The sequence below is a fragment of the Stomoxys calcitrans genome, chromosome 2 (genome assembly GCF_963082655.1).
Source record: "Stomoxys calcitrans chromosome 2, idStoCalc2.1, whole genome shotgun sequence".
Classification (NCBI taxonomy): Eukaryota; Metazoa; Arthropoda; class Insecta; order Diptera; family Muscidae; genus Stomoxys; species Stomoxys calcitrans.
In genome coordinates, this window is record NC_081553.1 from 209,915,189 (window position 1) to 209,927,934 (window position 12,746).

At 43.5% G+C, this 12,746-nt stretch overlaps 1 protein-coding gene across 2 annotated transcripts in view; it reads left to right on the forward strand.

The window, feature by feature from the left end:
- The window catches only part of LOC106084714 (45 kDa calcium-binding protein), a 114,784-nt gene extending 102,128 nt beyond the window's left edge, over window positions 1-12,656 (forward strand). For both annotated transcript variants that reach the window (XM_013248600.2, XM_013248601.2), the window contains 2 exons: window positions 11,581-12,265; window positions 12,349-12,656. In XM_013248600.2, the coding sequence (XP_013104054.2) occupies window positions 11,581-12,265; window positions 12,349-12,423 (760 nt within the window). In that variant the 3' untranslated portion in view covers window positions 12,424-12,656. The remainder of the gene's footprint in view (window positions 1-11,580; window positions 12,266-12,348) is intronic.
- The last annotated feature ends 90 nt before the right edge of the window (window positions 12,657-12,746 follow it).

The window sequence follows — 12,746 nt, forward strand, 5'->3', positions numbered from 1 at the left end:
TTGTTTTAGGCTCTTTGATATTTTTCTGCAATTTGACCAAAATCGGTCCAGATTTGGATATATGGTTGCCCAAAAAGTAATTGCGGATTTTTCATATAGTCGGCGTTGACAAATTTTTTCACAGCTTGTGACTCTGTAATTGCATTCTTTCTTCTGTCAGTTATCAGCTGTTACTTTTAGCTTGCTTTAGAAAAAAAAGTGTAAAAAAAGTATATTTGATTAAAGTTCATTCTAAGTTTTATTAAAAATGCATTTACTTTCTTTTAAAAAATCCGCAATTACTTTTTGGGCAACCCAATAGCTGTCATATAGACCGATCTCTCGATTTAAGGTGTGGGGTCCATAAAAGACGCATTTATTGTCCGATGTAGCCGAAATTTGCGACAGTGACTTAGGTTAGGCTTTTCGACATCCGTGTCGTTTAAGGTTCAGATCGGTCTGTATTTGGATATATTGTAGCTACCAAAAATTCCAATATTTTGTTCTACAAAATTGAGCAATGACTTGTACTTATTAGACTACTCAAAGTCCGTGCCGAATTTGATCCAAATCAGATCATATTTCGAAATAGCTGCTATGGGGACATAAATTATGCATTTTTCACCGGCTTATGACGAAAGGTGGTTTACATACGAGGGTTGCTTTTTATATTTCGGGATTAGAGAACACAAAAATAAATTTTTATGATCGAAAATCGATTTATTGTCGAAGCATTTTTGCCACTTTGTATGAGGTATCTCAAAAACATGCAATCTAAACCCATCAACCGCTTCTTCAGGTGTCGAAAAACCTTGATCTCTCAACATATGGGAATAAAAGAAGGTCATTTGGTGCCGAGTCAGGACTATACGACGAATGACTCATCAAATCGCAATTTTGAGTGCTCAAAAATGCAGCTGTTTCGTAGTTTTGGAACATTTATTTTGACCAATCGATATGAGCTGTTTTTTTAGCGATTGATAAATTGTGTGGAATCCAACAAAAACAAATTTTTTTGACGGTCATGCAATATTGACCTTATGCTGGTCACACCAATGCCTAAGGTTGTCTCAATCTCACGATAGATCACAGGACGATCTTGCAACATCAGTTGGCGCACAGCATCAATGGTTTTTGGAACAACAACTGATTTTGGACGACCTTCACGAAATTCGTCTTGGAATGAACTACGACGTCGGTTGACTGTGCTGCGTATGGTTGAAATTGGTCCATAACCTGATATAGCTGTCATATAAACCGATCTGGGGTCTTGACTTCTTGAGCCTCTAGAGGGCGCAATTGCTATCCAATTTGGGTGAAATTTGGCATGACGTGTTTCGTAATGACTTCCAACAGCTGTGTTAAGCATGGTTGAAATCGGTCTATAACCTGATATAGCTACCATATAAACTGATCTTGGATTTTGACTTCTTGAGCCACTACAGGGCGCAATTCTTACCAATTTGAGTGAAATTTAGCATGAAATGTTTTGTTAAGATTTTAAACAACTATGGTTGAAATCGGTTGTTAACCTGATATATCTGCCATATAAACCGATCTGGAATCCTTACGTCTTGAACCTCTAGAGGACGCAATTCCTATCCGATTTGGCTAATATTTTGCATGACTTATTTCGTTATGACTTCCAACAAATGTGTCAAATATGGTTCAAATCGATTCATAACCTGATAAAGCTGCCACATAAACCGATCGGGGATCTTGACTTCTTGAGCATCTAGAGGTCGTAAATATTATCCGATTTGGCTGAAATTTTGTTTTTATTTTATATCTCCTCTAAACCCATGCAAAAAATTGTTTGCACCAAAAAATATTTGCAGCCTTCACAGCAAATTTACTAGAAAATGACGATTAGAAAAGCATCTTTGCCGAAATGGGTATTTTGGTTATTTTTGTGAAAAGTTTCAGGCAATATTAATTTTTTGATTTTTCAGGACAATGGTTAGGTTAGGTTAGGTTGAAAGGATCTCCCACAAAGGGCGAATTCACTAGGAGGCCAGTTTGGCCCTTTGTGGTACCCTAGAGAGAGAAAGGGAAAGAAAAACGTCAATGTGAAACCTCATATTAGAGGTTATACACGAATAAAAAGAAAAAGACATGAGTAGGGGAGAAACCCGAGCGGGAGGTGAAGAACCGCCCTTCCCTACACAAGCTTGGACCTACCTACGTCGGAGTCTGTGTCACCCCCCGTAGGAACCATACTGTCCCCTCAATAAAACTCAGAAGAGATACCAGAGGTACGTTCGCAAGTTCTTCCCAGAAAGGAAAGCCTACGTCTCTGCATACCCGGTTAGGAACAAAGCAAGTCTCCTCAATAGTCTTCTCCTCATTCCATCGAGGCAACGCCTACAGAAGTCTTTGTGCGGTATCCCCATGCGCGCCGCCATGCGGCCTATGGCACAGTGTCCGGTTATGACCCCTGTCAAAGTACACATCGACTTCTTATCGAACGCCAGCAACTCCCTCTTCCTCCTCTGGTCGATGACCGGCCATAGCGTCTTCGCAGTCCGGCAACCATCTACCGTATCCCACCTTGTAGACGCGCCCTGGCCATCTCCTCTACCGTGTTCAGTAGCTCTACAAATGGCACGTCGACAAGCCCGATGACTGATGCGCCCGGCGCAGACGAACCCCTCCTGGGGCACTCGTTCGCCCTCTCATTTCCTGCAATCCCCTCATGCCCAGGAACCCATGTCAGCGTCACATCGTGGGCCCGGGGCCTATCCAGGGATTCCAAACAGTCCTTCGCGCATCTCAACCTTACCGTCCTCGACCCCGAGTCCTTGAGCGCCGCCATACTGTCCACATAAATTCTGAGTTTCGAGGGCGGTAAGCCCCTTGCCAGAATTCCTCTTGCGGCCACGGCAATGGCACAGACCTCTGCCTGAAAGACCATACACTCGTCCGGCAGTCTCAAAGACATGCTGATATTGAGTGCAACAAAGTAGACCCCCAATCCAATCCCTGACTCCATCTTGGAGTCATCTGTGTAGATCGAGGTCTTATCCTCCTCAAGTACACGAATTGCGAATGCCCTCTCTCCAGTTGGCACTGGTGACAGGCAGTCGGAGATCCTTTTCATTCTACCCACCTAGAATCAAACTCTGGCCGCAGCCATCCTCCTTCAGCATGCCGAGCTCTCTCAGCCTAAGCGCGACAATGGCGGCGTAGTTCCAGTCCCAATGGGAAGTATCGGGACAATAAAATCTGCAAAATTGAAAAAAAAATATTAAAATTTTGTTAAAGTCAAAAATCTACCTTTTGGCATCCAAGGCATTCAACAATTTCTTCTACTATGCTTTGCTTCCTTGCCAGGCAGATGAATTTAAACTCCTTAGCTAACAAACCTTCAGTAATCCATACTCATATAAATTTTGAATTAAGCCTGCCCTTAAGGCATCCAACAGTCTAAAGGCAAGCCAAAAACCAAAAGTGTACCCAAAAATTAGGAAACACACACCACAGTCTAGAGATCCATGCATACTGGCGAGGCCACAACTGAAAAATGTAAACGCCACAATAGTTAAGCAAGGAAACGGAAATGATATAGCACAGCATAGACTTCCCCACTGCGCTGCTTCCCTGCTACTCAGTCACACAGTTTTTAGCCAAGTAAGTCCTTTACTTTGCCACAGCGTTAGTTGTTAGGGAAGGCGGAAGGATATGTTGGCAAATCCAAGGCTTTGTGCGTGGATGTGAGTGTGTGTGTGAGTGTGCATGTTTAGTTGACTGTTGCTGTATCCTCCTTAATCAGCCCTTACCCCCTCCCCGCCTCAAAGACAGGCAACAGAAATTCCTTGGCCAAAGAGTAAAGAGTCAGGATAGAAAATTAAAAATATTTTCGTTGCTGCATAAAATTAATACCATTTAAATGTGCGAAGCACAAAGCACGAATGAGTCAGCTAGCGTTTTATTCGTGAGGCAGAGGGAGGGCGGGCGGGCGGGATTGCTTTGATGGTAATACAAGTCAAATTATGCTGCAATTATATAAACACCCAACCAAACACTCACTCGCCCTCGCCCAGGACTCATGCTAACGACATGCATACACAGCCACACTGCTAAAGCACATTTGCATACACAATCAAGCGCACCCTCATGCATACATACATACATACCCACATACACATGTGTATATGTATGAGTGCGCTCTTATAAAGTGTTTTTAATGCGTTGTCAGTGTATGTAAGTGCGAATATATGGAAATTTAACAAAAATTAGAATTTAGCAATGTCACTCCTGCCATTCGCACACACACACACACACACATTAAACTGAAATTACACACATACACGCTCATATGATTATAATATAAACAGATGGGTGTGTGTATGAGTGGGGGGGGGGGTATGTGTGTGGGTCGGCAAATCCTTGGATCTGTTTGTCTAAATAAATTTCGATGAAATTGATGAATTTCCAGTAAAAGCAAAAGCAAAAAAACAACTTCAAATGAAACACCATGACGTCGAGTATTTATGAGGAATTGAAATTAAACGCTAGAAAATAAACTTTGCCAGGCAATGTTCAATGTATGAGATGTGTAGAGTAAATAAACATGTTGGGAATTTTTTAATTTAGTTTGTTTTTTTTGCTTTCCATCTACAGCATCTGATATTAAGCAGCTTTAAGAAGAATTTTGGTATTAATTTTAACAAAACTCAAGTTGCTCCCCAATAAGATAAAAAAATCTTTGGTGTGGAGAAAATCTGTAACACTGGTAAATAGAAATTTTTGAAAACTTCGAGAAAAAATGTCTTTGATATGCTATAGCAAAAGATTTTCGAGGAAATTGGGAATGAATCAAAATCCCTCAGGCTATACAATCATTTAAACCATGAGGCTCAAGGTATACAATATGATTACCAGAGCGGCAAAACGTGTCTCCTGGAAGCTTTCCTCCTAACATGTTGATAGCGTTAATGACGCCGCCAAGATAAAAAAGTTTCTCTCAAATATCCATGTCCAAACTGAATGAGAGAGAGCAGAGCCAACGGAGGACATGTTTGGACATTGTGAGGCTTTGGATGAAAACCCATTTTCCATAGGATACGACGGGGCTCACGGACACACCGGAATCTTGCAATAGTGAGGTTTATCGAAGGTTTTAGCTTAGGTTAGGTTTAAGTGGCAGTCTGCCATTAGACTCACTTAGACGTTTTCGTCCATTGTGATACCACAGGAACAGAAGAAGGATGATGCCTTATAGGTCCTACCGTTGAACCAGCCAGATCGCCCAACAACTTGCGAACGTTCACGTTTCGCTAAATCAGACAGGTTCTCAAAGAAATGAGAACCTAAAGTCCTTCTAAGTACTAGTGCGGGATACACAGAAGGTGTTCTATAGTCTGTCTCTTCCTCGATGTCCCTACAGCTTCTGCAAAAGTCGTTGCTGACAACCTTCAGTCTGTCAGCATGTTTTCCGATTAGACAGTGACCTGTCATGACGGACACAATGATTGAGACGTCCGTTTTAGCCAATGACAGCAAAGCAGTAGACCTCTTCAAGTCTATTGGGTTGCCCAAAAAGTAATTGCGGATTTTTTAAAAAAGAAAGTAAATGCACTTTTAATAAAACTTAAAATAAACTTTAATCAAATATATTTTTTTCACACTTTTTTTCTAAAGCAAGCTAAAAGTAACAGCTGATAACTGACAGAAGAAAGAATGCAATTACAGAGTCACAAGCTGTGAAAAAGTTTGTCAACGCCGACTATATGAAAAATCCGCAATTACTTTTTGGGCAACCCAATAGATTAGGCCACATAGTTTTGGAATGCTCACGCATGGCTTACGCAGACTTACCACAACGGAATTTATGGTCAAGGAAGCCTTGAGTATCTGCAAACCATTGAAATCATCAGTACCTGATGAAATATTTCCGGCGTCACTACAAAAAAGGGGGCCGACTATCTGGCGCCTCACTGTTTAAGCTCAATGATAAGGGGCCTCCTTTTTATAGCCGAGTCCGAATGGCGTGCCACAGTGCGACACATCTTTGGAGAGAAGTTTTACATGGCATAGTACTTTACAAATGTTGCCATCATTAGGAGGGGAAAACCACCGCCTCGAGCCGAGACACTTGAGGTCGAGTCGAGACACTTGAGGTCGAGTCGAGACACTTGAGGTCGAGTCGAGACACTTGAGGTCGAGTCGAGACACTTGAGGTCGAGTCGAGACACTTGAGGTCGAGTCGAGACACTTGAGGTCGAGTCGAGACACTTGAGGTCGAGTCGAGACACTTGAGGTCGAGTCGAGACACTTGAGGTCGAGTCGAGACACTTGAGGTCGAGTCGAGACACTTGAGTTCGAGTGCGAGGCATTGCTGCCAGCGACACAGTCTTGGACTGACGGAACCCTAGTATTGCCATCTGAAAGATCATGTCACACGGATGGATCAAAGCTAGACGATAGAGTGGATCTGGGGTCTACATTGAGAACCCAGGGACTGAGATCTGTTTTAGACTGCCTGACCATAGTACGGTGCTGCAGGCGGAGATGCGGTCGATCACGGAATGCGTAAGGTAGTGTGGTGCTAACGCGAAGACATCGAATGTGAACATATTTACGGACAGTAAAATGACCATAAGGGTAAAAACAATCAGGACGGTAAGATCACGAACAGTCTTGAAGTGTAAGAAGGAGATTAGCGCCTTCTCTAAGGATGGCACAATTCGCATCGTTTGGGTGCCGGGCCGGAGAATGAAAGGACAGACAATTTGGCAGTAATTGCCAGAGAACTGCCGTTGAAAAACTTGGTTGACCCGTAGCTTTACGGGTCGACGCAATTTGAGTTAAAGGCGTGGACGACTAACGTAACACTGTGGAACAGCGAAACAGTCGGATGGACTGCAAAAATCTTATGGGGTGATACCGATCGTGTACCACCTCGTGAAGGGCCATCTCCACCGACCTGCCTTTGAGGTATGCGTATTGTGCCCCACTGAAGTTTTCCGGCGTCAGTCCCCCTTTCAACTTCAGGTCAATCAGTCTTTCCATTGTTTTCAGCAAAAAACATGACAGTCAAATAGGCCTATAATCCTTCGACGTACTGTGATTTTTTCTTCCCGCCTTGAGGATAAAGACCACCATGACTTCTCTCCATGCCCTCGGTATATAGGACCATGCCAGGCTCGCTCGGAAGATCCGCTCAAGCCAGGACAGAGTGACTCCAATAGACTCCTGTAGCAGTGCCGGCATAATTCGGTCAGGTCTGGCCATCTTAAATGGCCGGAAAATGCGGACCACTCACGCTATCTTCTCCTCGTCAACGATGTCCCTGATGAGCTCATTCGTTAGGGCCGCATAAGCAGGCATTGCGATATCTTGATCGTCGACTTCTTCATGGCCACCTGGGAAATGAGCCTCCATCAAAAGTTCCACTGCCTCCCCCCAATTTCAGCGTTAGTCCCGTCCTCCCGTCCTAGGGATCCTTCGAGAGCACTTTGCGCAAGCCAGATGTCTCACTAGTGCTCCCCACAGAATTTCGCCCAGAAACTCCCCGTTGCCTTCTTCATTTCCTTCTTGAACTTGGCAAGGGCGTGGCGATGCCCTCTGTCGTGTTCTCTCTTTTGGCCTTTTTAAAAAGCCTTCTGCTTTCCCTCCTGAGCACCTTCAGATCCGGTCAAATGCTAAGGCTTGAACCTATTTCTCTTCAGATTTCTGTACTCCACCCTAATGTCTCTGGCTCACTTGAATATCTTATGCTAATAATGAAACTTACATTGCAGCCATATAACTAAGCTAATAAAAGGTATTTAGTTTTATTACATGTAAATGTAAGTGGGTCGCTATGTGTTTGTGTGTGTGTGTGTGTGTGTGCGGAACCCCTACAAGGGCACCTGAATTTTCCAACCAAGTTGAACTCCATAATACGGCTGTGGCAGTGGCATCCTGAATAATTATAAACTTTGTAGTTATTTATTGTTTGGCAGTGATGATGTCGAGTCCTTGCCATGCAGATAACTTTCGACTCAGTGAACATCGCAACTTATCGCCAAGTTAGAGAGGAATGTTGAAGGATAGAGAGAGAAAGAGAGAGGGCAAACCCTTAGTTGAGCCTTTTATCCTCTTTAGCTCAAGGTAAAAGTTTTCGTTTTCCCAAATTAAAGATACTTCTATTCCGTTTGCTCTTAGGATTGGATTTCCTTTCAAATGCGCACAAGTATTTGTTTATTGTGGTGGATACTTAATCCCAAGACTCAACATTTGAGTGTATCCCAATTTCCATTTTCAGTCACCACAACTCAAAAGCGGGTAATCGTTGTGAGGTGTATCAACAAATGGTTTATTGTGCCAGTTGGCAAAGGGGGATTAGGGGACAATCATACCATGCGATGTGGGCCAATTTCAATTTAAATTTTAAGATTAGGCATTGGACAACTTAAAAGGGATACAAGACCTCAAGTTGAAGCCCTGAAAAAGATTTTTTTAAATCGTAGCAGACATGCTAAAGACCACTACCAACTATGTGGTTGATTGCAAAGTAAAATTCAGCACGAAAGTTTCCCTTATGCCTCTCGAGATCATTGGTAATTTTCATAGAAATCGGTTCAGATTTCTAAATGGCTTAAATATATATGTCCCGTCGATTTTCACTTCTAGAGCCTTTGCTGCTCTGCCCTATTTTTCAATATTAGGAACTTTACCTATCCTAGTCTTCCGAATCTTGAAATCGGTGTTTGGTCCGTCGTCAGGTTCATGTTTGTTAGGCTGCCTTGGGTCTCTCGCCCCTGCACTGCCTGATATTTTAGTTGATTATCCTAGTCCGTAGGCCACCGTAGTGCAGAGATTAGCATGCGCGCCTATCACGCTGAACGCCTGGGTTCGAATCCTAGCGAGGCCATCAGAAGAAATGTTCAACGATGGTTTTCCCCTCCTAATGCTGGCAACATTTGTAAGGTACTATGCCATGTAAAACTTCTTTCCAAAGTGGTGTTGCATTGCGGCTCGCCTTTCGGACTCGGCTATAAAAAGGAGGTCCCCTTTCATTGAGCTTAAACTTGAATCCGACTGCACTCATTGTTATGGTAGAAGATTTCCCCTGTTCCTTAGTGGATTGTTCATTGGAAAAATTTGAAATTTTTGCTTATCCTAGTCTTTCCATTATTGAGAGAGGCGGTGATTGTTTCGTCGTCAGTCCTCTGTTCGTTGGGCGGTATTGAGTCACCTGCCACTGCACGGCCTGATGTCTCAATAGGAAAATTTCTACCTATACTAGATTTCCTTTCTAGCAAAAAAAAAAAGCTTTGCTCCCGTAGTGCGCCATGCCTTTAGTCTTAGCCAAACTCGTCGCGGAGACTTGATCAATGCCAACCACAAGTAGAGTTCCTTCCTCCTTCTCCTCCCTGTGGAAGACCTCTCACTTCTCTGCGACCAAAACTAGGTTTTGCTTCCCCAAGAATCCCGTCATCGGGTAGCTGTTTGTAAGGCTGTGTTGGGTCTCTCGCCACTGTACTGCCTGATATTTTGGTATTAGGATTTTTGTTTATCCAAGTCTCTCCAATATTGAGAAAGGCGGTGATTGTCACGTTATCAGCCTCCTGTTCGTTAAGCGGTATTGAGTCACCTGCCGCTGCACGGTCTGGTGTCTCAATATGAGAATTTCTGTTTATCCTAGTCTTCCCAATCTTGAAAAATTCAGCTTTGCTCTCGTAGTAAGTCTTAGCCAGACTCGTCACGGAGATTTGATCAATGCCAACCACAAGGAGAGTTTCTTCCTCCTTCTCCTTCCTGTGGAAGACATCCCAGATTCTCTGCGATCAAACCTTGGTTTTGCTTGCCCAAGAATCCCAACATGCGTTCCGTCGCAAATTTACTGCCCCATCGCTTGATGAATACCGTCGCCTTTGTGAGCTGGGGGATATCCATCTTTCTCACCAGGTCAAGCTATGCGCCCTCCCAGGCAGCGTGGATACCTCTGACCAGCTGTTTGACGGTCAATCAATACATTACGCCCACGTAAAACGCAGCGTAAAGATGTCCCCTCTATACTCGCAGCACATCATTTGTATGGGTGGACCCCATACAGAGTTCCACACATGTTCGAAAATCAGCTCTGAAAACCAGCTCCTCCATTTGGGACCAATGATCTGGTGGAATCCTACCGGATGCACTACCGATATTGATGACTGCTTAAGTCAGCTCATCTCTGTTGTGCTTCTTTGCCACTCTGGCATTCTCAGCGACCATCTTTCCCTTCAATGATTGCTGTGGCCTCCTCTTGGAAGTCGCAGTCCTCCATAAAGACTCAGGCGTGGTGCTCGCTTCCTTCGTTCCTGTTGCGCAGGACACTGTCTGGAGTCTCCATAGCGGGGTGGCAGGATAGGTTTTCCCAGAGTATTTGAAAGGGGGGGAGGGCTTTTTTTCTTCTTAAGCATTTTAGCAAAATCAGATCCTCCACCCGATGATCTGGTGGAATCCTACTGGATGCTCTGCTGATATTGACGACTGCATGAGTCAGCTCATCTCTGTGGTGCTTTCTTGCCACTCTGGCATTCTCGGCAAACGGCTCCTTACCATTCTCAGCGACCATCTTCCCCTTTCAGTGATGGCTGTGGACTCCTTTAGGAAGTCACAATCCGCCGTGAAGACTCAGGGGCCATGAGCGCTTCCTTCGTTCCTATTCCGACTTTGTCTTCCCCCGCAAGACACTGTCTGGAGTCTCCATTGCGGGATGGCTGGCTTGGTTTTCCCAGAATACTTAAAAGCGGGTCCACTGTAACGCAGAGGTTAGCACGTGTGCCTATGATGCTGAACGCCTGGGTTCAAATCCTGGCGAGACCATCAGAAAAAATTTTCAACAGTGGTTTTCGACTCCTAATGTTGGTTGCGAGGTACTATGCCATGTAAAACTTCTATCCAAAGAGGTGTCGCTTTGCGGCACGCCGTTCGGACTCGGCTATAAAAAGAAGGTTCCTTGTCATTGAGCTTGAAATTGAATCGGACAGCACTCATTGATATCTGAGAAGTTTGCCCCTGTTCCTCAGTGGAATTTTCCTGGGCAAAATTTGCATTTGCACTTGAAAGCGGGGAGCTCTTTTTCTTCTTCAGCATTTTAGCAGTGTTATGCTCAGTGTTATGGAGATCCAGTTCCCTATACAGATTCCATAGAAGTGCTTGGAATGTCAATCACTTTCACCCGATTGCCGATGCATACTTCTCTGTCTCCTTCGTCGTACCCCGTATAGCTTTCTTGGGTTGCTTATGAGCTTAGCAAAGCCATCGCTCATCCCGCTAACCTCATCTCTCGATTTGGCTGCGATGAATGTATCATTGACACCGTCGCTGTCTGAACCCGAGTCGGAAATACCACCTTTACTTAAAGGCTGGGGCGAACTATTTATCCCTCTGGTTTATCCGTCTCTTCCTCAATAATTACTCTGACGAATAGTTATAAGATTGAAGCACCCACACCTGTAGGAGGGGAGAACAACTTGCTACGATCTGACGCCATCACCGTAGCTGTCGGCTTTGCCCCACTTAAGTCGTCCCTACTTTTTTTCATCGTTTTACTTGTTTTATTTCTTACCCCCTGAAATCGCAACCCCTCTGATTCCAAATAATTCTCCTTGTTTTTAATTTCAGAGCCGATCGCAATCATGACAAATACCTAACCATTAAGGAATTGGGACAATACATCAATAAAAACATAGTTGACCACATAGACGAAGCCATCCAATTGAATCCACGAGAGTTTCGACGAGTTGATATATCCCCTGCCGATGGCCTCATAACATGGGAGGAGTATCATCGTTATTTCCTCAAAGAACATGGCATGACCGAGGCCGATATCGATGAGCACAACGAAATCAAACATACAGCACTTAATCGTAAGGCACGCGAGGACATGATGCGCGACAAGGCACGTTGGTCGGAGGCAGCACGCACAGATCTCTTCACCCTAACCATAGATGAGTATCTGTCATTTCGTCATCCCGAATCGAGTATAACGAATCTCTTGGAATTGGTAGATGATTTGTTAAGGCAATTCGATCAAGATGGTGATGATCAACTGAGCATAGAAGAATTTTCCGAGGTCAATGTGGCCGATGATGATGATTTGATACGCAAGTCTTTGATATCGAAAACAGTGGTAGAGCGTAGAGCAGAATTCAAAAGAATCATAGATCAAAATGAAGACGGCAAAGCGGATAGGGGAGAGCTATTGAATTATGTGAATCCCAAGACCCCGAGATATGCATTGCAGGAGGCGGCCACTTTGTTTAGTTTGTGTGATGAAAATCGTGATGGGCGTTTGACTCTAAAGGAGGTAAGTTTACATGGTTAAAAATTAAAGGAATTTATTTTTGAAATAATCTTTTCTCTTTTTCTTCTGTTTTTCTTCTATTGCAGATGCTTTCCAACTCGGAAATATTTCTGACCTCAAAAATGATTGACACTGCCCAAAGTTTTCACACAGAATTTTGAAACTTTTAGGCTGAATCATTTACTAAACACTCCTCTCTGTGACTCTGACATATCCATTTTGTACTCTTTCCATTTTTTGATATACTCATATAGTACTTACTTACACATGCCTACCCACATTAATGCTGCCTATGTTCTCTAAATTAAGGCTTATTGTAAATATTTCCAAGCTTAAATGTTTGCTGCACCGAAAAAAAGTTATAACCTATGGTAGAGTTAGTAAGTTAATACGGTTTTTGGAGAAAAATTACTTTATGGTATTGTTTCGATACCACACGGTAATGTTTTCATAATACCATATAGAATTGTTTCCATACCATATG